Source organism: Calonectris borealis, chromosome 2 (genome assembly GCF_964195595.1).
Source record: "Calonectris borealis chromosome 2, bCalBor7.hap1.2, whole genome shotgun sequence".
Classification (NCBI taxonomy): Eukaryota; Metazoa; Chordata; class Aves; order Procellariiformes; family Procellariidae; genus Calonectris; species Calonectris borealis.
The window spans coordinates 125,886,548-125,911,587 of NC_134313.1; the positions used below are offsets into that span (position 1 = coordinate 125,886,548).

Below are 25,040 nucleotides of genomic sequence, written 5' to 3' on the forward strand. Positions count from 1 at the left end.
CCAGCTTATAGGGGAGGTCATTTCTCTCAGTGCCTAACAGTTTAGGAAGAAAAGAGGGGTTTGCGTGAGCGGAGGCAGCTCCTCGGGAAGGCTGCGAGGAGAGGAGGGAGTCTCACGAGTGACAGATGGAGAGGGAAAGCAGAGGGGGAGCTGTAGTCATGAATCACTGTAAGGGTATTTCACCAGCTGGTTGCAAAGATAGCCAGACTGCACGAACCAGGGGAAAATCTAAGAAGGAAATGAGAGAAACTGTGCAATGCAGCTGCAGCTCAGTACCAGTGACAAGTTAAAGGAGCTACATCCTGGGAGTTGTATTTAACTGCTCTGATGAAGACACTAAGCCCAAGCTCCATCCCCTACAGACCTGCCCAAGTACTCCTGTGGTTTTGCTGGGGACTTCAGCCCCTGGAAATATGACTGAAATAGGGAAACGAAATTCAAGAAATGTGTTTCTGGAGATGAGGATGACTGAGGGATGAAATGAATAGGGAAAATCAGGATGTGGGTGGGGGTTAAGCTCCACCTTGAAAGCAAAGGGGACGCTGGGCCAGAGAAATTTTTCCTTTTCCTGAAATGACTTCAGCTCTTCTTCTCAAGGTTATAATGGGTCAGTCTCTTCTAGCTAAACATGCTGGTGATTTTCCTTCCCTATGAAACTCCCTTTATATCCTCTTTTAGGCAGTTGCCTTCTGAGAACAGCAGCAATAAGGTCGGCTCTTGCCACAATCTCCATTTCACCATACTCAGCAAATATGAACAGGAAGGCATCAGCAAAGATAAAAGACTCCACAGTGAACAGCTCGTATTTATATTAATAAGGTGAGTTCCTAAATGCAAGAAACAGAAAGAGCACAAGAGACCGGGCAAAGATCCTTTTTCTCGGGTTTTAAATCTCCTCAGCCACATTTACAAAGTGCTAATGAAAGGCTGAGGTTGTGCCAATGCATTTAGAAACAGGCATGACCACGACAGTTAAATGTGGATAGGTTTGCCTCGGAATATGCCAGACTGAGGTTCAGTTCCTGAAGGACCAAATGTTTTTTCCCTGAAATGTTTGACTAGAAAAGGGTCATGCTTTTATGCTAGCAGTAGCTGTTTGCACACATACTCGCTTTGTAACTTTCCCGGCAGGGTGCAAACAAGACTAAATGCTGGTCAGACATAGGAAGAGACTGAGGTGAAGGCATTCCTCCTGCCTGCACACAGACACCGTGATGCAGCTGCACAGCCACTGTGCATAGTGGCTTCAGAGACCTCCATGGACACCCTTGTGGTATCCCATGGATATTAGTAGAGAAACAAGGAGCAGCTATGCACATCTCCCCATGGGACATTGGTTTCCCTTCTGTACACTATGTTCCCCATACTGCAGTGGTCTAGCCTGCAAGATTGTCCTGTCTCTGTGGCAGCCCTTCAAGATGCAACCGTGCCAAGTCCGATGAAAAGGGAGCCTCTGTGGTTTTGGAAGACGGGTAACAAATCAAATCATAGTCGCATATCTACTATAATATCCACACTAATGTTACCTTTTACAGCCCCACTCCTTAGACTGCCTGCGAGAGCCCTGGACTGTGAAGCAGTTTTTGTTAGAATGAATGTTAGACAATACCAGCAGACTGAAGAATTTTATATGTAACTTAGTCTCATTTTAGTCCCTGAAGTAAGGTGAAATTCTTCAAACATGGCAATATGTAATGCAGATATCTCAACTGCAACTTTTCTGATTTCTAGCACATACCAGTGCTGCACACTGGGAATTCTGGGGCAGCTTTAGGCAAAGCAGAAATGGAGATTTTGTTTCAGTGAACAAACTCTGAATATGAACAAGCACAGCAGCTCTTCCTGGAGCTGTTCTGATAGTCAGTTCCAATCATTTGTGTTTTGTTACTGCACTTCATACAACAAACATCGCTTGATTTCTCATATGGATGATCTCTTGCAACATCACAAAAAATGATGAGCAGCTGGGGATTTTGGGAAAGCAGGAAGGTTTCTGTATCACTATGATGGCTCTTACTGAAATGATCAAATTAGTAAATGTGACACTTAAGTGGCCCTCATTAGGTTTCAGAATTAGCATTCCATGAAAGGCAGTTATCACTTCTTGGTCTTAATATTTCAAATTGTCTTAGGTTTCCAATCATTTTGGGTGGGGACAACCAGACTGAGTCAATCCATGGCTACTCAAGATGTTATAGGAAAAAACAGACATTAATTATCTTTAAAAGTAGTTCTACCTAACAGCAGATTTATCCTTACACCGATCAAGAACCAATTTTCTCATGCTCTCAGGTGCTTGCCCTCAAGCCTGCTCATGCACATGTGCATCTCATACTACTGAAGGCCTGTTAATTTATAGCATCCAGGTACACTAGAACAATTGGTGAGAGTTAAAAAGAATCATCCTCTCTCCAGACAACCACAAGAGCATGTCTGTCCAAACATACTTTCAGAGAGAAGAAAACTGATGGCACTTACCTCCAACGCCGTTACAGCGAGATGTCATTTCCCAGAGGACCAAAGCCATGGAGTACACATCTGTTTGTTTGAAGGACTCCACGTTCTCCAGGTTCATCCTGGATTCCAGAACCTCAGGGGCCATGTACCTTGCTGTGCCAACCTACAGGAGAGGAGATCGGGTAGAGCTCAGGAGCTGCAATTGTAATTCATGTTTTGGATTCTGCTGTGATTTAACTTCAGCTTTCACAGAAATGGTGCCATTTGACATGTATCCAAAAATTCAGGCCATACTTGGCACAGGTCTTATTTTCTGCTGCCAGGGGAATCTGGCATTGTCCTGACTACCAATTTACTTGCACCTCCCTTGGTAAAGAAGAAAAAAGAAGCCCTTTTTAGTTCCTTAAGCAAATAATTTTGACACTAACAAGCTTTCTCACTCTTTGGCTGTTCACAGATAAACTCTGCCCTTTGGGCCTGAAGTAATTGCCGCTGACCAAGTGTCTTTCAGATGAGCAAGAAACACATTGTATTCTTTTGCACTGTATATTACAGTGTTAGCTGTTTCTTTTCATGGTAGGCTTAAAAGGAAAGTGGTAAATGCAGGCTTGGCAGAAGAAAGCAAATACACCCATACTGAATGCAGAAGCACGCATTTGAATCGACACCAAAAATCGGCCCCTTTGTTTGAAAAGCCGTTCCCATAAACTTTATTCATACTGAGTAATTTTCAGCAATGATTTTAGCAGCTTTGCTGAGATCTAGGTTATGACCTTGCATTACAGGAGGCAAAGTTTAAATGTCTGTTTTTATCACAAGAAAGGATTTAAGGAAGAATTTTTGGATCACTCAACAGTTGCTCTCAAATGACAAACTCTTCACGGGGTAGGTATAAAAAATTTATCCCCCTTGAAAAACTGCAAACATAGTAAGTCTTTGATCAGGCAAGGACAGTTTCAAACTGGAGACTGGTTAATCACAGAGATGAACACGCGTAAGTGGGTGATGCAGTAGGACCTGTGATTCAAATGAGCTATTTGTAGACTGCACTACAGCAATCACTCCAGAGCCCAGCGGCAAGCAGGACTGCAAAAGATCATTTCAGTTACTGGGTCTGCAATTGCAGGCAGCCACATAGTAAATGTACAGTCCCTGAGAGAGCCCTATGACATCCATTTTACAAGCTTCTGTAAACACATCTTATCACCCCAGGCTCAGGGCAAATGGGAAGAAGTTCCACAAAAAGTGCAATGCACTGTAAGAAGACAGCAGGAAAGATCAAAGACATAGCTTTGTCATTGGACCCTGCAACAGCAGAGAATTTCTGTGTCAAAAATACCCAAATCGTTGTAGGATCAAAGCCTTTATAAACAGAGGACAGAAAAAACCCTGTGCAATCAGTCGCAAAGTTAAATTCCCTATTACGTGAACTCCGTGATGAATTTAAGGCCAAGCATGTGAGCAACAGCCATACACTGAATGGGTACTTGGGACGTCTCAATACCACTGAGTTGACCAGCATCTCCCCTGCCTACAGAACATGAATGCATGGAAACTCTGCAGCAAAGGCTGTTCCTACCCCTGCATCCGTTCCCCAAAACACAATTTCTTCCCCAAGCAGATCCCATCCAAAGCTTAAGAAAGGTTACCTGTACACTATGGCCTGCAGTCCCACACCCCCAAATCCTGATGATTTTAACCAGAGTTAATGGTGCCTAAATACAGATTCTTAACATTGTCACAAACTGCTGTTGTGGTCTGGCATTTCACACTCTTTGCAGCAGTGAAAATTATTCTGCAGCTTTGCTGGACAATGGAGGATCAAGCCCTATAACTAAAAAGTACAGTGAGAAATGCAGAGAAAATTTAAAATGACTTGAAGAATGGTATCAAATCAATCCCATTTCCATCCTGCTTAGGATTTATCGTGTGTTCCACTCTGCTTGAGTCCTTTTATCTGCATTTAGATTATTAGGTCTTTGGGTCAAAGATACTTTTCCTGTACCACGCAGAAACCTGAGCCCTGAGTCTCAAAGGCATTTTAGGTATCTAAACTCCAGCAGTTCAGAGTTGGTTGCCCCTCTGAGTCTGGATATGCTTTCCCTTTGCAAAGACCAGTCTGGTTTCAGTTCTTGCTTCTCCAAAACTTCTAGTGAGGGACCATCTCTCTTCCTGTGGTACATTATAATTTTTGTAACTTTTGGATCTTTTTTTACTGGAGTCCTTACATTTCTTTCAAGCTGTTGAGGGATGCTTTGTGCCCTGAGGTGTGTCAGTCAGAGGGGCAGTAGATATCCCCCTTTATCTGATTAGGGAGACCACCTGTTACCAAGTTGCTGATGCTGCTGAGGTGAGGAACTGCTGGCCTTGCTGGCACCTACCAGTCCTTTGAACACAAGGTCCAGATTTACGTACTCACATTAAGTAATGTCTGCAAATATTAACCATCATGGGTGGCCAAACTGAAAAGACTGCAAAGGTTCTAATGGGAAAAAAGACGGCTTCCAGCCAGTGACTAAGGGCACTGGTACTGTATAGTCAATAATGGCCACATTTGCATGATATGGAAGGTAGTTGGGTAGATGGGAAAGAAGACGGCTTTGTAACCCCAATAACTTGCCTTGAATGTTACTAAGGCTGACCAGAAAAATGGTAAAATACTACACTCTTTTATCTATTTCATAGGAAGCTAGAGGTTTCCTTGATTTAAGATTTGGGTCAGCTCCATTATATACCTTGGACCTCCTGGTGGAAAAGGTTTGAGTCAAAGGGTAAAGTTCAGAAATTATGCATAAGGCAAATTCTGGTGCAAGACCCCTTTAGCAAAATCTGCAGCACTGAAGTTGGCATGTTGGGGAATTTGAGTGGGCGGTGCTTGTGTGCCCAGAAGAAACAAGGTGGAGGTTGAAGTGGAGCCACTTCACACCATCTTACTCCTCATCACGGAGAAGAATGACACTAGCTGGGTCACCCTCAAACAGATTCAATGAAGCTAAACAAAGTAAAACAGTGGGCCTCGACAGCGGTGCCCAAGGACACGGATTCCAAAGCAGTAACCTGCTCTGGGCATAACTGTACTTTGTCGTCAGTGTTGGTGTGGACTGTGGAAGTGGCAGTATCAATGCTATCCTCCTACTTCCAGCTGTCTGTGAGCAATGCCAGAGAAATCAGCTTAAAATATGGGTTGGCAATCAAGTGTCTGTGGGGTTGAGTTTCAGAGTCCCTGCCTTACACAACTGAATACTCTGTTTTCACTTTACTCCAAATGGAACCAGTCTTATGAGTTACAATATGGTATGACTTCCCTGAACTCCAAAAAGGTCCGGCATGCTGGAGAGAAATGATATGTAATTGTTAGTAGCGTTTGTATTATTTTAAATACAGGTTCCTTGGTTATCATTACTCCCGGTGCTGGTTAATAAACCCTCTCAAAATGAGATCAGGACAGTTGCCTCTCACTAAAGAGACTTTCAAAGACAGATCTTCATTAGATAAACAACAGCAAAGCTCTCATGAACTCAACAGAGCACTACTGACTGAAGAACTGTCCCTGGAAGTGTTCTAAACCAAAATATTAGTTCCATGTGAATTAAAAGTCAGTGTAAATGGCCAGGCTTTGATGGGACCTATGTGTGAAAATATAAATATAAAAATACATGTATAAATATATGTATAATTAAAAAATTATGAATTAATTAACAAATGGTCTGAATTTATATGTGAGTTTTCATTAGAAGAGACGATATTTAGACATTTACTTGAAAAATTTAATCTTCAAAGCATTCTTAAACATCCTCTTGGCATCTTTGTGAAGCTGATGAGTATTATCCATGTTACTTGGTTGAAAAAAGCAATAACAGGGCAATTCCTTTTATTTGAGATTATTGCATTTGCTTGCATTTGGAGAAAGTGCCATAATCTTAAACAAGTTTATTTTTGGCCTTTTAAAGTAATTATCTATCACTCTACTTATCTACTTAAGCCTCTCAAAGATAGAAGACTGACTTCACATATGCTGGGGTACACCAGGAGTGGGTCTACTCAAACAAAACTGTAATGCCATTGGGCATGAAACTGTGGCACAACCTCACAATGTGAAGCACAACCTTATCATATGTGTGTGTGTGCATTGCAGCAGCACCACAAACAGGCACTAATAAGCTCATACACACTTAGTATAAGTGTATAAAGAGGATGGTTGCACGATATACATATGCAGTTCTCTGATCATAACACAACCTTCATTGCACATTTCTCATTGTTGCTTTAATGTTAAGTTTAGAGCCTCTTTGTTCATAAATACTGCCACTTTAATTTTTTAAGATTTTAAGTAAATACAGCAACATAGAATTCTTCCTCTTTTCATCCCAGGAACTGACACACCAACTGGTACAACACCCCCCCCCCCCCTTCAAACTTTTAACTTACCTGCCCACTGTTAGCCAAGTCATCCACAGACAGAGAAGGGTCCAGTCTCAGGGATAACCCAAAGTCACAGAGACAGCAGGTTAAATCATTTTTCACAAGGATGTTGGAACTCTTTAGGTCTCGGTGCACGATAGGTGTTTTGGGGCGACCACAGGGCGTGTGATCACTATGCAGATGGGCAATCCCTCGGGCCAAGGACCCACCCAGTTTCCAGAGGTCCTCCCAGCTGATAATGTGCCGTGTGAGATATTCCTGCAAGTTTCCTCTAGCATGGAAGGCAGTGATCAACCAATACTGTTTACCAAGATCTGTCTTACGCTCCTCTGCTGTCAAGAATTGGAGGATGTTCTCGTGCTTGAGGTTTACATCTGAAAAAATGTCTTTCTCAGTTTTCCAGGAAGCATATTCTTCATAGGGGAAAATCTTGACTGCCACAGTTTCATACTGCTCTGATGTGTTTTGCTTCAATTTGGCTTTATACACTTCAGCAAACCTTCCTTTGCCAACAACAATATCCAACTCAATGGGCAGCAATTCTGTGTTGTGGTTGATGTTGTTGGCACAGGTAGAGCTGATGTCTGAGCGGTCATCATCTAACATAATAGCACAAACATCGCTGCAGTCCTTATGTTTCCTGGGCTTAACATTCTTCTCCCATGCCTTGTTGAGCTTTCTCTTCTTATGAGTGCGGTAGGCATAAAAGATAACAATCACAGCAACAGAAATCACCAGTAATGGGACAAGACTTATGATTGTGACTTTGGAAATTTCACCTTCCTCCTCTGGCTTATGAGGGTCATCTGTAAAGAACAGAAGGAAGGCATACATTAAATGATATAATAGCTTTACGTATACAGGAGGCTGCCAATAATTATAATTTTTATCCAGAGTGCAATACATGATCACCTCCACTAACAGTAAATAACAAAAATTATCACTGCTTTCTTACCTCAAAATGTTGTTTTGTATATAGGCCTCCACTTACCAGTACTTCCCTGTCTGCTTATTTTATAAAAAGCCAGAACTGAATGAGCAAGAACATAATGTAATTTAATAGCTTTGTTCTTCTCTCAGGCTCTTAATACATTATGGATGAAACCTTCACTTTCCTGAATACAATAGCCAAAGTCTCCTGTACTTACTCTGTCGATGTATTCTTGACAGATCTGCCCCTTTAAGCAGTAATTACTAGAACACATTATTTTTTCTAAGAACTAGATTGATAAATAAATAGACAATACAGCATGTGAATTCCCACTTGCCCAGATCACTCCAGATCCAGTATATTTCAGTGGGATTCATGTAAAGACATCTTCAGGAAGCCTTTCCGCACACAACTACTGCAGGCTAATATTCAGGCACAATACATACGCCTGCAAACACATCTGAAAAAAAAAACTCATTCTCATACTTTGATGTATGTGAAAGAGTGTTGCTAGAACAAATTCAAACACTTGCGTGTATACAGGTGTTTGAATCCTGCAGGCACAATCAGGCATCTATGACACTTCTGAGAATTGTCACCCCCCACGTACTTTTTGCATGGATTTATGTAAAGGAAAACATCCTCTGTGTGTCACTTGCTGGCTGTACGCTGGCTGTCCTGTTGTAAAGCAGTTGACAGTTCACTCCAAACTCCTTAGCTGGTGCAGCCCACACACTAACATGTTCTTAGGTGGAACATATAGGGGTAGGGAATAGAAGAACAATAGAGACATCTTCTAGAATAGGGAGATGATCTGGGAATGGTGCAGAACATTATTCTAGGGTGAGAGCTGTCCTATCGCCTCTAGATGTGACCTTTCTAGTTCAGTTTCACGTATTTTTTAGGGAAGGTAAACAGTTTAAAAGAGAACAGTTTTATTCTGAAAATAGATTAAAGAAGGAAGGTCAGAGTTTATCTGGCCCTGATTTGATTGGACACATGGAAATGTACTCTCCCAGCCTATTTTTCCCTTTGAGTCAGAGCAAACGTACTATATTATCTATATTACTTGAAGAAGCCCTGGGAGTCTAACCTGAATGGACTAAAACAACTGAAGCTGCAACCAGAGTTAAGCAAGTGGCTTGTGTTGGCAGCACGACGCTCTGGCGGATGCTTACAGCAAAGTCACGGACTCAGGTTCTGTGTATCAGGCCAAATAAGTCAATAAGAAAAAGAAAAGTTTAATAAGCTCTGAAGGGAAGTTGCCATTAACTACATTAGCCCCTAACCTCTGTTTCCCCTGCTCTGTGCCTCTCAAAACGGAGGTGAGCAATGCTGAAAGGGTGAGGGAAAAGAGCTTACAATTCGAACAAGCAGTACCTCTGACCCTCTAATTTCATATATAATCACTTTTTCATTGGAAACACAGTTAGCTGGCAAGCAGCAGGAGCCATCAGCTATTCAAAAGGCAGGTGACGGGACATCTGAAGAGTATATTCTTTTTTATTTGGAGGAAGGCCTGAATCCTGCACCAGGATGTGCTTCCTCTGTTTGAAAGGTTCATCAACCAGATGTAGAGCAAGTAATTCAATCCTAGCCTCTCTCACAGGGTTACAAGGAAGAGGAAGTGCCTTTCTAGCACTGACATTCCCGGCTAGCACAGGTCAGTGGCATTCACTAGCAGCACCTACAAAGAATGTATTTCCTTCATTTACGCAAAAGCCAATCCCTTTTAAGCCAATCCCTTCTTCCATACCTATGCAAACCGCAAATGCTTATTCTCAAGTGATTTCCCTTGGCAACAGAATGTTATTAAATTTTAAACTTTTTAACTTTTAAATTAAAAAAATACTTAAAAGTTCATCACAGATTACAGGCACCCCTTCTGCTTGAAGAGCAGCTGAAGAGGGGGAAAAAACGCCATGTTTTTAATGGCCCTTACTGGAGGAATATATTTAGAAAGTCCAATGTCACTGTCAGTAAACAGAAGATTTGCATTGCTTATTCCCATGTGCATTCTTTGCTCTCAGAAAATCTGCTTTATAAAGAACTTGGGAAACACCCCAGTGGAGGGGAACTGACTACGTTGTGGGATGGCTTTTTCAGAGTTTTGACTGCAAGCAGGCCACAACTGCATGAATGCCACTATGATCTGTAACAATCAGATAAAATAGTTTTGATGAATGTTTGAGGTTCTGGTTTTTTTTTTTTTTTTTCTTGACCACAGAAGAACATGCTTGAAGTTTGGACTCTGCTCTTGGAACTGAGTAATATGTCATCTATATCACATGGTATACTTTTAACAAAGATGAACATGCCTCTTTAGGGCCCTTTAAGCCCTTTTTCTTTGCCACAGAGCTGCAATAGGTAGCCCAGATATTTGAAATACAAATGTCTTTCTAAATGAGGGAGAAAAAAAACAAGATGTGTTAGTCCTCCTTCAAATTTTTTCCCATGAGTCCAAGCAGCTGGAGGTAGTTTGGTGCATGTTCAGCTCTCACTGAGAAGAAACTCACCCAAAGCTGCCACTCCTTGACTGTTACGGCTACCTGTCTGAGGGTCTCCGATCATTCCTATAATGCCCTAGAGCAGGCGGTATTAATTTGGCCTACAGCTGAGAAGTCTCCAGCAGACTTCACAGCCCCTTTGGCTCTTCCTCTTTTTGCACAAGAGAAAGCTCTGCTTGTGGTGCAGGGGGATTTCTGGGTGGAAGGGAGAAACTGTTGATGTTGCAAATGTCACTTGAAAAAGAATAAAAAAAATGTTTTAATCAAAGCAGAAGCTGAGCAGTTTGGCCACTTCCCCTGAGCACTCTATCGTCCTGCACCCGTGCTGCAAAGTGACACATCTGCTTTGGCACCATCCCTTGGAGGAAGTAGGGAGGCAGGGGGTGAAAAGCATACAGCTGCACATCCCCACCTAAAGCAGCAGGGACGAAGGGTGTGCTCATTTTCAGTTCTTAAGACACTAGACAAGTCCCACTCAAGGCTTGGGAAGTGCAAGAATGAGCACCCAACAAGGAGAACTGGGTGCCAGGTCTGACAAGGCTGAACCCTGCGCTAAAAGAAGGGGACTGAGCTGCCTGCCAGCAGAATTAAAGGGGACAGCAGCAGCGAAGAGCTGGTGGCACCGAGGGGCTGGTCCGAGCAAGGCACTTCTGGAACTGCCTTTGATTTTGACTGCTGATATAAGCAGAACAAAATCATCCCTTCCAGCACAAGCTAAGGTTGGGGTACTTCTCTTTTGAATCTGTGTAGAAAGTCAGGGCAGGATCAAAATTCAGAGCATATCTGTATGTTTGCATAGGGCTAGCCAACATTTTCTGGCTTGACTACAGGAATCTAAGAATAAATATGTTCATTTGCTTATAAATAAATACCTATGACTCAAACCCCATAACTGCAAAAAAGCTTCCTCTTTCTGAGCACCGGAATGAGCAAAACCTGGCTGCACAGGCAGGCAAGGAAATGGTTAAATGAAAGTCTTTCAGGTTTTGCAAACGTGCTCCTAAATAACTTTCCCCACCCAGAACTATTATTTAGGCAGATCAGTCCTTTCTTAAGCTTCAAAAGAGCCTATTAATATAGCATAACAATAGAGAGGTTGATCTAAAAGAAAGCTTCCTGTATGGGGTTTAAACTAAGCACAAGCCATCTGCACAACCCTTAACACTACCTAAGCCTTTAGGGAATACGGCTCAGGTGCCAAGGAAAATGGAAACACTGTACAGCCCCTGTTCAGTCAGGAAGCTTCAAAGCACAACAGCGCTTTGCCTGCAAATTCTTTAGGTTGGATTGGGTGCCTTTGATTGAACTTTGGTGTCACTGAACTTTGGAAACAAGAAATAAAACAATGGCAATAAAATTAGGACCTGCACTTTAATGCACAGGGCAGCAGAAATGCACAGCCAGTCCTGACAGAACTACCTCAGTGCTGCTTGCTGCTTGTGCGAATTCTAAAGTTGCTGCCTATTCCACTGCTAGTCAAAGCCACACAGTAGGGCAAGAGTATATTTGATACTGGCAGAACTCAGGTTTAACATATCGACACTGACGTATTGCAAGCTTGTCTAGTGTCTTAAAAACACCCAGAAACACACAGTCACAAAATATGGGCCCAGACCCGGGACTGTGATCTAGTCATTTTGCAAGCTCCTGAGACACAAAGCAGCCCTTTGAGCTGACTGGAGGACAACTCCATTTTGCAGCAATTCTGAGGTTTCAAAGTTTGGTTTCAATTCCAAACTGGAATGAAAACTAACACTTTTTGAACGTTTTTGCATAAACAGAATTCTGTTCAAATGTTGCAATTTGGCAAGAGATGCGAGTGCTGAATCCCCACCAGTGAGGGGAGACTAGTCTGGGGTATGGGAGCTCCAAGTTCAAGTCCCGCTCTGTTTGATTCAGGGAAGACCTTTTCATCTCTGATTATTCTGAATCAGGCAAATGCGAGTTTGAACCTCATGTTTGTACCAATTTCTGGGCAAGACACTAGGCAATAAAATATGGAAAAGTCTGCCCACCTCTTTAGCGCTACTTTCTGGATGAAAACTAATTCCATAAAATGTTTCTTTTTCAGTGAGATGAAGTTCCACTCTGAGCAGCTGTTTGGGGTAACTTAGTTTTTCTCTGTTGAAGAATCCTCAAGTGACAATGAAATTCTGTAGCTCAGTATCTCACGTACCTTCCTGATTTTGGTCTTTTTAGAATTAAAATGGCTTGGAAACCTCCAGCAAAACATTTTTAGATGGGAAATGTTGATTTTCAAAACAGAAACTCTGCTTCTGACATTCCTGTACTTTTCCCTGAAACCCCTATCTTGAGGACAAAAGTGGTCTGAAAGTTGATCCAACTTTTATGTTTAAAAACTTCTGCTAATTTTAGAGGCATTGTTTTTTGGGCTTTGTGGATGGGGGTGGGGAGCATTTTTATTGGGCGGGGGGGTGAAGGGGGCTTTTTCCTTAGGAAAATGGTTGATCCTGACACAAAATACTTGGAAATAATCAAACTCCAATGCTGCACCTCAAACTAACCTGCATTTTTTTAATCTTGACAGTTTCTTGGAAACATTATAGTTTTCCGTCCTTGCTGGAGACGAAGAATTTTTTTTCAACTTCATAGTTTTGTGGGGCAGGAAATCAGTTCCACCCCTCCTTCAGCTCTATGCTGAACCATCTGATGGCAGAAGACAGAGATTACTAGATTTTAAAACCAGAGTGGACTCTATCTTGCTATCCAGTGGAAAATAAACCCAGATTTTCCTCCAAGTTAAATTCTTACAGCCAGTTCCTGAATTTGACAAGAGTTTTTTTGGACTAGGTAAACCAAGACTGTCAAGGCCAGTAACTTGTGTTTGAGCTGTACGTCTCATCTTTTAGTCTAAAGAGGATATTGCCAGGGTATCCAAGACACAGTATCTGCTGAAGCAGCCTACTGGAGAGGCACTAGCTCCGGTAGTTGGCAGGTCTGCCTGGCCTGCTATAGGGGCTCAAAGATACTACAAGTGACAAGGTAAAGCCACCTCTAGAGCCTGTTTCTAAAGCTGTCTTTCTAAAGCACTGCCATTCTCATGGCTCAGAATCTGGGCCCTAAGAATGTTTGCTCAAACGTGTTGACCTTTTGCTTATTTGCCTGCCTGAATATTGCTCTGCAGTCAACGTATGGCTGGCAAACCAGACCCAGCCCTTAGAGCACTTAGTGCAGGCCGTTGCCCAGTGCCACCACTTACCTCTTTTCCTGAGAGGTAGTAAGGCAAAGGTATGAACAGTTTTGGAGAGCTGTGACACACTCACTGCTGCTCTCCCCTGGGGGCCAGCAGCTTTGCCTTTGGCACATGACTACCCACAATCGGGTGATCAGGACTCAAGACATCTCTGTCATGCCCAGGGAAAATCCCCAGTTACGTGACCCAGTTATATGTGTTACATGTTGGAAGGGTCATGCATATGCATCCATCACCTGATGGGAATGGCTGCATCTTAGTCACAGGGGCGGGAGGCAGGCAACTTGATTGCCTCTACGTGGCTTACTTCAGTGAAAAGGCTGGGCAGCAATGATGTAATGGATATTTTATCTATTGTAAGCAGAATTTTATTTTTCAACTGATTGCCAAGTATGCTATTCAGCACCCAGGAGGTTTAAGAAACTCTTAAGCTCTAAGACAGAACAAATATTTTGTTGCTGTTTTATTCCCTCACTGCTGGCTAGAAAGTGTAATTCCTTGGTTTGCTGGCACAGCCCTCATTTGTTTAAAATCTCCCACCCCTGGATGCATTCCCTTCTTATCTCTCCCATTCTAACAGGTCACTTCACTGTGTGTACATGGCATCTCTCACACATTTTGACTTTTGTAGCTGAGCTTTCCCACTTAGTGATATGAAAGCCGACATATTCTAACTTCACATGATGTGACTGCGTTTCTGTGATACATGCCTCAGTTATACAACTCAGTGTCTGCTGCTGTTTGCTGGTGGTTTTCTGGAACAAATCAATCTCTCCAGTTTCAATATGTTCCAACAGATGCCACACATTAACCACTATTTTTATTCTCAGCCTGAGTTTCACCCCTCCAACCTTTCCCAAAATATTATGTTGCCAGTGTTAGTTACAGTTTGTTTCTGTCTGTAATTATTAAAGTCTCTTCCATGACAACCTGATAAAAGGTTGGCCACATTCCCACACTTATTAAGCTCTCAAGTGATGCAAATTGTAACAAATATGCCAACCAGACTGGAAGAGCTCTGCCTAGTTTGTTTTTACACAAATCTGTAACTGAGATCTGTATGGTTATTTTCCTAGGAAGCAAACAATATAAATAATACAGAGCAAAACAAAATTTTGGCTTCTTTTGCCTCTTTCCATTCTACTTCCTTTCTATCCCACTAAGTGAACCAGACGTTCAGTATTAGACAGCCTCTCCTTTGGTTACATCCAGCTGCAGGCATTGGGTGGGACCCTGTGGCTGCAAATACCTAAGAGGAAACATGGAGAACAATGCCAATATACAAGCGGTGAGAGGCTCTGTGCAACGTTATGTAATGCTACTGACCTCTTTTATGGGGCAGCTGGAAGACAGTTACCTTCCGAACATGTTAGTTGGGTAACAGAAAAACAGATTAATGAAAGCCTTTGTTAAAATCCACTTGGAAGGGCTCCAGCTGCAATCGTCTGCCTTCTGCTGTTCCTTGAGCACTGGACAACTCATCACATGAGTATTTATGGCCTGGCGGCTGTTTGTGCACAGTTCTTAAGTCTGCTCTTAAGTCTGAGATCCTCCTATGTAGTCAAGTAAAATCCCTAACGCTTTGACTCTAGTAAGGAGAGGAAGAGGAGAGAGAGAAAGAAAGGAAAAGACAGGGGCAACATGTTAGAGACAAGCGAGAGATACCAAGTTAAGGAAATTCTAAAACATTATCCATATCTCCTGCGATCTGGGCACAGGACAAAGCATCACGCAGACGTGCTTGCAGTGGTTCAGGCAGCAGAACAATACCAGGTCTCCCAGGTAACAACCATACACAGTGAGCAATCACAGCACTTGACACACTGCAAATCCATAGGCTGTAATTTGTTCTGGCAAATGACTCGGCCACAATTGATTAATCAAATACTTACATCTCTTATACTCTCAATTAGCAAACTTAGTAAAACCATGATCAATGTGAAGATTGTTAGCAGCACAACACCCTCCCCCCTCCGACACACTTCCCCAATTAGCTTTATTATTCTCGAACTCTTGCTGACCTATCAGTCATCTCTGTCACTGACGTTTTGATATTTCAAGGCAACTGTTTGGATGATTCAGATAATCATTAAAATTTGTATACATTGTTGCTGCTACAGGTTTCTCCCATATTACGACTGGGTGCAGTGCGAATGCCCAAAATAATGACCTCATCTTGCAGTACATGAGGAATAAACAGAGACTACCTGAACAATCCAACAGCCACCTCAGTTGCAAACTGCATGGAGATCTGCATAGCATGGCAAGACAGGTGAGGATGAAAAACAATCACCACGTAAATGACTGGAATGACTCTAAACCAAATAGAGCTGGGCTACAGGTCTGCAAATCCCGTTTCCAAATTTTGAGATCTCTGCATTTTTGCTTGGATTTGAACTCGATGCCCAGGATAACAACTGCATATGTAACGACGACAATACTTAAAGGATTTGTTTTCCTGTCTGCAGTCTCCAGTGCTGGGGTCATCCTTTTGCACGTCGCTGAATGAATGTGTCTGAACGAGCCTGCACAACAGGAAGAAGTTGCACTGCATAGCAGGTAGGTCATGCACTGAGCAACACGGAGGTATCCCATCTCCTCAGCCACGATGAGTGCCTGGTCATCTCTGCCCATGGAGAACGGGTCAGACGTGAGGCTGGAAAGAGCACAGTCCTACTTGGTCCCTTTGGGTAAACAAGCCTTGACCTCGGCCAAATAGCTAAGGATTGTTAATAAAGAAGAACTTTGTTAGGCATCTGTCATGCTCGCACTGGCTGATGAATAGAGGCTGTGAGATGGTGTGGCAAAGGGAAGGCTGAGGAACAAAGCTGCCCAAACACCAAGGGAGCCCTGGAATTGTGCAAACTGCTACAGACAGACCTGGTTCATCACAATAGGTCAAAACATAAGAAGGCAAAGTAAGATGCAGAAGATCCACCAGACACAATTAGACATCAGGGAGGAAAACACCCTGGTGTTCCAGTCCTGCACTCATCTTTTCCATGACAGCAGGACCAGGCCCATGTCTGCCACCTAGCCAACTTCTAGCCAGCCAGGGCCTTTTCCTCCCTGATTTTGGCTAATCTTTTCCAGTGGTTTTGCTCCCTGGCTTTGCCTTCTGGTAACACTGACATTAGACATTTGAATAAATAATAATTAAAACAGACTGGCATTGAGTTTTGCTGTGAGAAGCATTTTTCCACCACAGGGGTGTAAGCTGCTTGCCAGTCACTCACAATTTTGCTTGGCAAAAAAGAGAGGGATTAAAAAATAAACACAGAGTAGCAAGATTTGCAATGGCTACCTGTCTCCTGTATATTATTTCTCCAAGAGCTACAGAACATTGTTTGGAGTGATTCCACCAGCTGCCCATGGCCTGAAGTGCCAGTGATCTGAATCAGGGTCAGAAGCTCCCTGACACAGCAGAACTACAGGCGTGTTTAGGCACGTGCCTGACTGTGTCTTGTTTATTTTGCAGATTGGCAATTTAAATGAAAGTCAATACAAGAAACAGGCATTTGATTTGGATGTAACTACTTCAAACATTTCGAAAGCCACACTTGGGTGAGTCACAACACCTCCCACTGCCCAAAACCTTTAGATGTTTATGCCTAAAAATGGAGTCAGGAGGTTTACCCTTCACAGTCAAGACTGATACAAGCCAACAGTGCTATAAACCAATTCTTCTAAAAGCAATAACAGCTCAGCTGTGAATCACTGGAACGTAGTGACTAACCTCTGGTGGAAATTAGAACTTTTTGCCTTACCCACAATTTTCTTCCTCACCTCAGAAACATCAAGAACAAACTAAATCTGGTCTGTCTTAAGTGTGCACCCAGGAGGAAGAAGAGCTGGAATACTGATCATTTATAGCAATACCTTGAAAGGAAAGGCTCCGATTATCAAGTGAAAGATTACTATCTTTTTTATTGTCTCAGTTTCTGCTAATAAATGAGTACAATCACTTTTTGATCAGGCTTTTTTAGACTAGCTTTTGTCCACTCTCTAAAACTATAGGATGTGCAAAAACACTGCAAAAATTCTTGCTCTGGTGTACAAGAAATGTAGAGAGAAAAAAAGGCAAGAACAATGTACAGAATAGATCTGGATGACAGTCATTCCAAAGGCAAAATTATTACAGGCTATTATCTAGTTGTCTGGAGGAGCCGTGGACCAGCTGGCTGTGATGTTCTGCTCAAAGTTAAACACAGACAGGAAACCGCATGTCTGATACTGTAAAAATCGTTTGTCTTCCTGCCATGGCTAACCAGGCAAGCAACCCAAAGGGGCTGTTTTAATTTAAAAGAAACACTAATCCACAACAATAAAAAAGGAATGACAAAGCCTCAATTCTCCCCCCTCCCAACTGGAGTTAATGCTTGTGTTTGTGAATGAACTGGAAATATTACAAACTGAGGTTTTACATTACTTTAATTTTTATCTGTAGTTATTCACTTACTACATGTGACTGCAGGGCACAGTTTTCATGAGTCGCCTAGAGTGCTTACAGCACATGACCTAGAAGGAAAAGCTCCACTCTTCAGAGTGAAAGGAATTAGGGTAAAAAGACTGAGTTTTAATCTATGCTACAGCTCCTTTTCGGCTGCTCTGGAAGTGTGAGGGGGGCTGCAGAGTTGATGGGAATGAAGGCACTTGGTGTTGAATTTATAGACGGTTTTCCTAAACATACACACAGAAGACACACATTTGTCAGAGCAATTGTATTCGGCTACATAGCTCCAGGAGAAACAGCTATAATGTGACTAATTTATAACAAATTAGCCAAAATCCACAAGGGTGTGGCTCGCTTTGTATAAAAACTCTAGACAGCCCACACAATAAGATCTTTTCACCAGGAACACATTCTCTTTAATAAAATCAAGGCAATCTGTTCGAATTAGGTCCTGGGTCTACCACCTGTGCTCACATCAATACCAGTATTTACTCCAACTCCAAGCCCACCCAAGTAAGGGTTGGTCATAAAACCGTGGATCAGCAGTCAGGTTGTCTGATTTCAAATCAAGCTTGGGGAGAGGATGAGGAAGAGGGAAGGAGGTGGCACCGGATATGGACAGCCTGGGCTAAGGGAGGCAAAGACTTCCTAGCTTGCTCTTGGCTAATCTGGTGTGGTTTTGCAACCTAAACTAGTTAGCCTTCTTGGAGGCCTGGGAAGCAAGAGCTAGAAGCCACTCACATAGTTGTCCGCCTTGGTGCAGTCACGCACCATGTTTCCCACGAGTGTCCCAACCTTTCGTTATCTCAGATAATGAGGATTTGATTATACCCTTTTCTGAGGAATTTACAGGTGATAAGAATGTGTTCTGTGTGCCATATTCATTTAGAAGCGTGTGCACACAATGTTCTCCACAGCAGGCCTCACACTTGCCTGCGAGAGACGTGACTTAGTCTCAGTAAAAGAATCACTGTGGGATCCAGCAGGTAGGAGAAAATAAAGTGAGGTGTGTGCACGCACACATGCACATCTGTGTGTGCAGCATGAGGTCCACTAGCACTGCACACAACTGCACTGCCTTTACTGTATTTGCAGTGGTCTATATAAGCATTCATGAAGTAGAATAGGGACAGGTTATGCACTTGTGATTTGGTCTATACTCAGTTTTCACTGAACTCACATACATGTCCTTGTGCCATAGGTACAAACATGAGGTAGCATATCCATCAGTGAAGGAATCTCCTAGCTACTTCACACCCACCACAGAACAAGTGCAGATGGTCAGTTACAACAGAGAAGCTGACTTTAAAATTCACATCTTATCAAGCTACCCAGCAGTATCTGTATATACAGGTGCCACACTATGGCAATACAGCCTTTTAGAAGAGGCAAGACCTTAAATACGACATTTGCCTCTTGTTTATGTTTTATAATGTAATTGGCATATGTTGCATTTGGTATGTCAACAGAACAACTATAAACATCTTGCTTTCATCTTTATTTTCATCAACTTTTAAGTGCAATATCTTGAGCTGAGTAGCAGACTTACTTCAAAAGGAGGACAGCCTGGCAGGAAGAAATATCCACTGAACACAGAAAAGAAAGGTTGAGATTTTGCAAGACTCAGAAGAGACCAGAATATCTCCTGCCACTAGAAGTTTTCCTCCACAAAATGTGATTCCAAAGTCCATCAGTATGACACAGTTAATATTACTTGCAAGGTATAACCTAGGAATGCAGGGTAAATTATTAAACCTACCTGATGGAAAAATGAGCATATCATTACATTCTTCACCTGTACAGGAACACATGAACATCAATCCCCCATCCTCCTTCTTTTCCCTCATCAAACACTGCTCTGAGCTGGAGTCATCCAACATGTGACCATACAGTGTTTTCTGGGGATCATGGCATATTGTTTCTAATGTCACATTTTCATCATTCTGTCTCCTAAAAGTGAAAAGGAGAAAATTGAAATCAAAGAAGGAATATTTTACAAAGAGAGCAGACAGGACTGTGCCTGCCCGAAATTTGCCTCTTTTGAGAAGTCAAATGGGATTTAAAGAATATCATACGTTCTCTGGCTTTCCTGAATGGGGTAAATTTGGCTGTGTCTGGGCTCCTCACACTGGGGCATTTGTACAATGGCACAGCTATTCCTGTACCATATTATCACTAAGCTCCACTGAGTGCCTTTGAAAATCTCACTCAGAATTATTCGAGCTAATGCTCAATGAACTGCTGTGAACTCCAGAACATACTTTTGGGTTTTGTGGTCACTGTGCAGACAGTAAAAATCTGCGGGAAATTATGATAAAAACTGAATTATTTCCTCAAAATCTGAAGAATTTCTAGTGAGTTGGCCTTCTCTTTTTGCTTTTGAAGCCTACAATCAGCACAGTTTCTGCACTGAAGGAGTTATCCTTATATTACTATTTTTTTAAAAATAAACCCAGTACCAACCATAGAACTGGTGCAAGCTAGAGTTGCCTCGCTGTCAGGGAAATATTTACAGCTAATAATCTGGACCATATTCCTGTGTTTTGTCATTGTCCACAGATTTCATTTCATTGACAGAAGACTCAGAGGCAAAGAGCACTTTAAACACAGTTCTCAACTAATTTGCCTTTTGGATAAATTGGCATGAAAAATCCAGAATGTATCTTAAATTGCACTACAGCCACTTTGTATGGCAATAATAGACACTGATCACTTACTAAAGGAGCACAGGACAAATACAGAATAGCACACTGGATTGATCCTGCATTTAAAGTGTCTACTTCCAACTATGCTGAACATCTCATCAAGTCAATGGACGCAACTAATACTAATCCCTCAATAAATGCATTAGTTATGTCTTTTTGTAAGTGGTTCTAATATTCCTAAATCAGCAGAAATGTTGTAAATACTCAGTTCTTATGTCCACCTATGAACTCACTAAGAGTGTTTCTGGTTTTCTTTGGTAGGATTGGCTTACCATTTATGGAAGGGCAAACCCCCAGTTTTTAGATTGGAATGCAAGTTTAGAGTCAACAAATCCTAAAAAAGTGTTACAACTCATTTTCATATACTCCTGATTTCTTTGAACCTAGACATACGCTATATAAAAAGCACCACACTTACATCAGATTCACTACATACACAGAAGAGTTTTTTTTACCATTAAGAGAAAGTATTTCTACCTATACACGGTAAATAAGCCTCCTTGATAGATCTACATAATCTAGTTCACTTTGAAACCTGAGAGAGAATTGCCTTTCTTCAGCAAATGCCACCACAATCTTCTCTGAGTCTCAAATCTGTTTCTACTCTGAGTGCTGTGGGTGGATGCAGCTTAATGGTTTGAGCAAAAACATGCGTCTTTTCCAATAACAGAATAAGCTGGAACAGAACTGCTTTAGAAGAAAAAAATCCCCAGAACATTTCATATCAGAATTGTTGTTAACCTCAAGCAACTCTCAGTATGCTGAGCACAGATATGAGTTAGAAGCAAGAGGGCAAAGCCTGGTGAGGTAGCAGGAACATTCTGAATATCAGAGCAATCGAGGAAAGTACTAAGTAATGATGAATGAGGGTGTGCTCCCCTCCCCACCTGTACGAAGAAATAACTTACCATATAGCGACACAGACTTCACTGTTCTTCTCACAGATAGAAGTGATGTTGCAGTTGCTCTTGCACTGATGTTGGTTTGAGCAGGTTGTTACTTTAATGTCACAAAATTTGCATAGGTTCGACATTTGCAATCCATTTTCCTTACTTCTGTCTACAGGTGACATAGTTTCAGCTTAAGGAAAAAAAAGCGAAGGAAACTCAGTAATGATAGAGTATCAGATTGCGTTATTGCTCATTATGAAGATAAGGTTTTCAGCAGCAGCAAACATCCCCTCCCACCCTAAATTAGAAAATCTTTGATCTTTCACAGCTACCAATTTTCTTTGCAACAGGGCAAGTGCCACAGTGTCAAGATCAGGTTACTCAAAGTTAATTTGAAAAGTGAAACCAACTTCTATTGACTTCAGAGGGAGCAAAAATTGCTTTGTAATTTGCAGAATCAAGCTTATTCTGAGTCCAGTTTGCACTGAAATAACTACTCTGCAGTCACCCGTTTGCATTATTCACAGGCAGCATATCTGTCCCCCATGTACAATATATTGCATCATGGTCTGTGTGCCAAAGTAACTGTGGATACCATAGTGCGAATGCACGTTAGGTGGGTGACATCATTATAACATGGATCATAATGAATTTTGCAAGTTTGTCTTTACTAACCTGAAGCATAACCTGAGTGTTGTCCCTAATCTGATTACTGTTCACATAGAAAAACACAGAGCTGGAACTGGCTTTCAACTTATGGTAGATGGTCTGCCAGAGGTTGTGGGGGAGACTCAAGCTGGAAATGCAATAGGGCATCTGTGCAGCTCATGTAATCTGCTACTGGAGTCTTCCTGGGCTAACTCAAGGGGACTTGAACTCAAACTAACTTGCAATGACAATCTGTCTTGTAGAAGTCTACTTTGACCCAACAGATACATTTCTGCACCCAGGCATTGAAGAATTACTTGTTTACTGGTTCCGAGTCTTAGTACTCATCATCTGTTTCAGTGTGGTAGCAGTAAGGGAAGAGATATTTTTTGTCCCAGTGTATGAATTTCAGGAAACATATTTTTAGTTCAAAAACTATTTTGAAAAGCCAGCGTGACTACAAGGAACAGAAAATGCCAACATAAACTTTTTTCTAAAGCTAAAATGAATATGCAACTATCTGAAGTGGAGCAGACTATCTACAACAGTTTCAGTCTGACTCACTTTGTAATATATTTGGAAAAGTAGGTTGAACCACTTTAAGGAGATACTGGGCTTCATATAGCACAGCCCTTCTCTTGTAGCCACCTGCATGTTAAAACTATGTTCATATTGCTCTCTGTGGCCAAATGTTGCTAGTCAACCGATAATAGGCAACCAGGGATTTGTAATTTCCCCCTCTCTCCTCCATTAGCCGAGAAATCAATTTTTTCCTTCTAGAACTCCACTATTTACTACCATTAGGATATTTTATTACAGGAATTAAATATACGTGCTTTTTCCAGAGGAAATAAAAAGGCCTCTTGCTAACATTTTCAATGGATTTCTGAGCCATTGTGAAGGACTGAGAGAAAAGTCTTCCTTCTTCATCCAAATCACACATTATTCTCATCACTAGCATGCTCTGGTACTGACCTAAGATCTCTGATCTTACTGCCGTTGCAATCAGTGGCAAAACTCCCAATGATTTTAATGGTACAGAAGAAGCTCCTACACAGAGGAGAGGGTTATGATGAGCTCACTGGGAACACTTACTCAGGTAGAGAATGCTGGCAGTATGTTATGGGTTGGCTGAATTTTAAGCCCCAGGTGAACACTTCTTTTCTTAATTGTGTTGTAACAACTCCCAGAAACCATGCAGAAAGGACAAAGCCTCATTGAAGTAGATGTGGTAGGAACTCAAAAGGTCTTGAATCTAGTGTTCTATAAAATACGTGTTAATATAATCATCATTATTGCTCCTCTCTTCTGGGTGGTACCTCTTATTTACCACATGTTGAAGAGAAATTAATAGCTGTATTGATTTATCTGGGTTCCAGTAATGATCAAAACAACCTGATAATGAGGGACTGTCCCTCTAAACAGTAAGAAACAATCTATGGTCCTAAAAGCCTGGATGAACAATAGAGACAACTATCAAGGCAGAGATGAAGTGACTCACCCAAGTTCACACAGGAAACCTGTGGCAGGGTGCCAAGTGGCTCACAACTGAGCACAGGGGAAAGACACCTGCTGCTCAAACTGCAAAGACTGTAGCTAAATCTACACTGCTTTCAGCTCTGAGCTCACGTGGCTCCCTGTTTCACTGGGCAGCTGTGTCGCGATGGATGCCTCTGCCACAGACACGACTTAGTCCTCTCTAGTGCCCGCAGCACTGGAGCCAAAAGCCACACGAAGGTGGGTCCTTAGGTAAACTGGTTCAAGCACACTATGTTTGTTGAGAGGCAGGGCTCGTTCCTGTGCCTCCCCCGGCCATGCCAGGTTCTGCCAAGACTCACCCACTGGAATAAACACATGGAAATATGTTTGGACCTCTACCAAGGAGGGATCTCCAAACTAACTTGATTTAAAAAAAACAAAAAACAAAAACCCCACAACCATCTGGAACGCAGCAATCCACTGCAAGGTCACAAACCTTAAGTTTCTAAGTTACAGTGGTAGGCCTTAATTCAATTACTAGCAAAAGGCTGCGTAGTTAGGCCCAGCTAATTTCTGAACAGGTTAAATTAATGGCAAAAGCTAATGGGGTTTTAGGACTTCCAGAACAGACTACACTTGAATTTTCTTCCAAAAATTCTTGTAATAGAGGCTGACGCAGTGCCTCTCTATTCATTCCTCTGGCAGTTCAAGGTACGGGATAAACTGCCCAGGTGGACAAACTTTCTTCCATGCTTCAGCATCTGATTTAAAGTGAGACTGCAGTTTGCTTTCCCTAATACTGTCACATTGCTCTAGCAGGTGTTGATATGTTGTTCATTTATACAGCTCAGCTTTGCCTGCTCTGATAACCCATCCAGTTCCAAACTAACTGGGTTAAAGCCAAGTTTGACTTTCCCCTGTCAGACTGATGCTGAAATCAACCTCTGCAAAGGGCCTGAGGTTACATCTGGAGTCAGATGTGAACCTCAACATCACTCTCTTCTGATCACAGCCTGCTATTAGACTCCGAGGACTTAGAAACTCAGAAAAGATTGGTCTCCTTCCAAGTCACATGAACTCCGACCTGTCTCTAATCAACAAAATCCTGCCTGGAGAACGACAAGTGGTTCTTCCCTAGGGAATTGTATTCACTCGTTCCGTGAGGGGCCCACAAGCAGTGAGTGATTCACAACCAGCAAGATTGCTCCTCTTGTAGTCACTTGAATGTCCATCTTTAAAAATGCTTGACTATCCTGTTGCACAGTGCATACCACATGAGCAACTCAAGGTTTTCTCCCATTCAGACAACCAAAGTCACTTGAACACTGTGGACA

At 42.1% G+C, this 25,040-nt stretch overlaps 1 protein-coding gene across 1 annotated transcript in view; it reads right to left on the reverse strand.

Moving 5' to 3' along the window:
* Positions 1–25,040, reverse strand: part of TGFBR2 (transforming growth factor beta receptor 2) — a 61,693-nt gene that overhangs the window by 11,705 nt on the left and 24,948 nt on the right. The window contains exons 2-5 of the mRNA XM_075143377.1: positions 21,598–21,769; positions 19,744–19,934; positions 6,886–7,685; positions 2,479–2,620 (exon numbers count right to left, since the gene is read on the reverse strand). Of these exons, the coding sequence (XP_074999478.1) occupies positions 2,479–2,620; positions 6,886–7,685; positions 19,744–19,934; positions 21,598–21,769 (1,305 nt within the window). The remainder of the gene's footprint in view (positions 1–2,478; positions 2,621–6,885; positions 7,686–19,743; positions 19,935–21,597; positions 21,770–25,040) is intronic.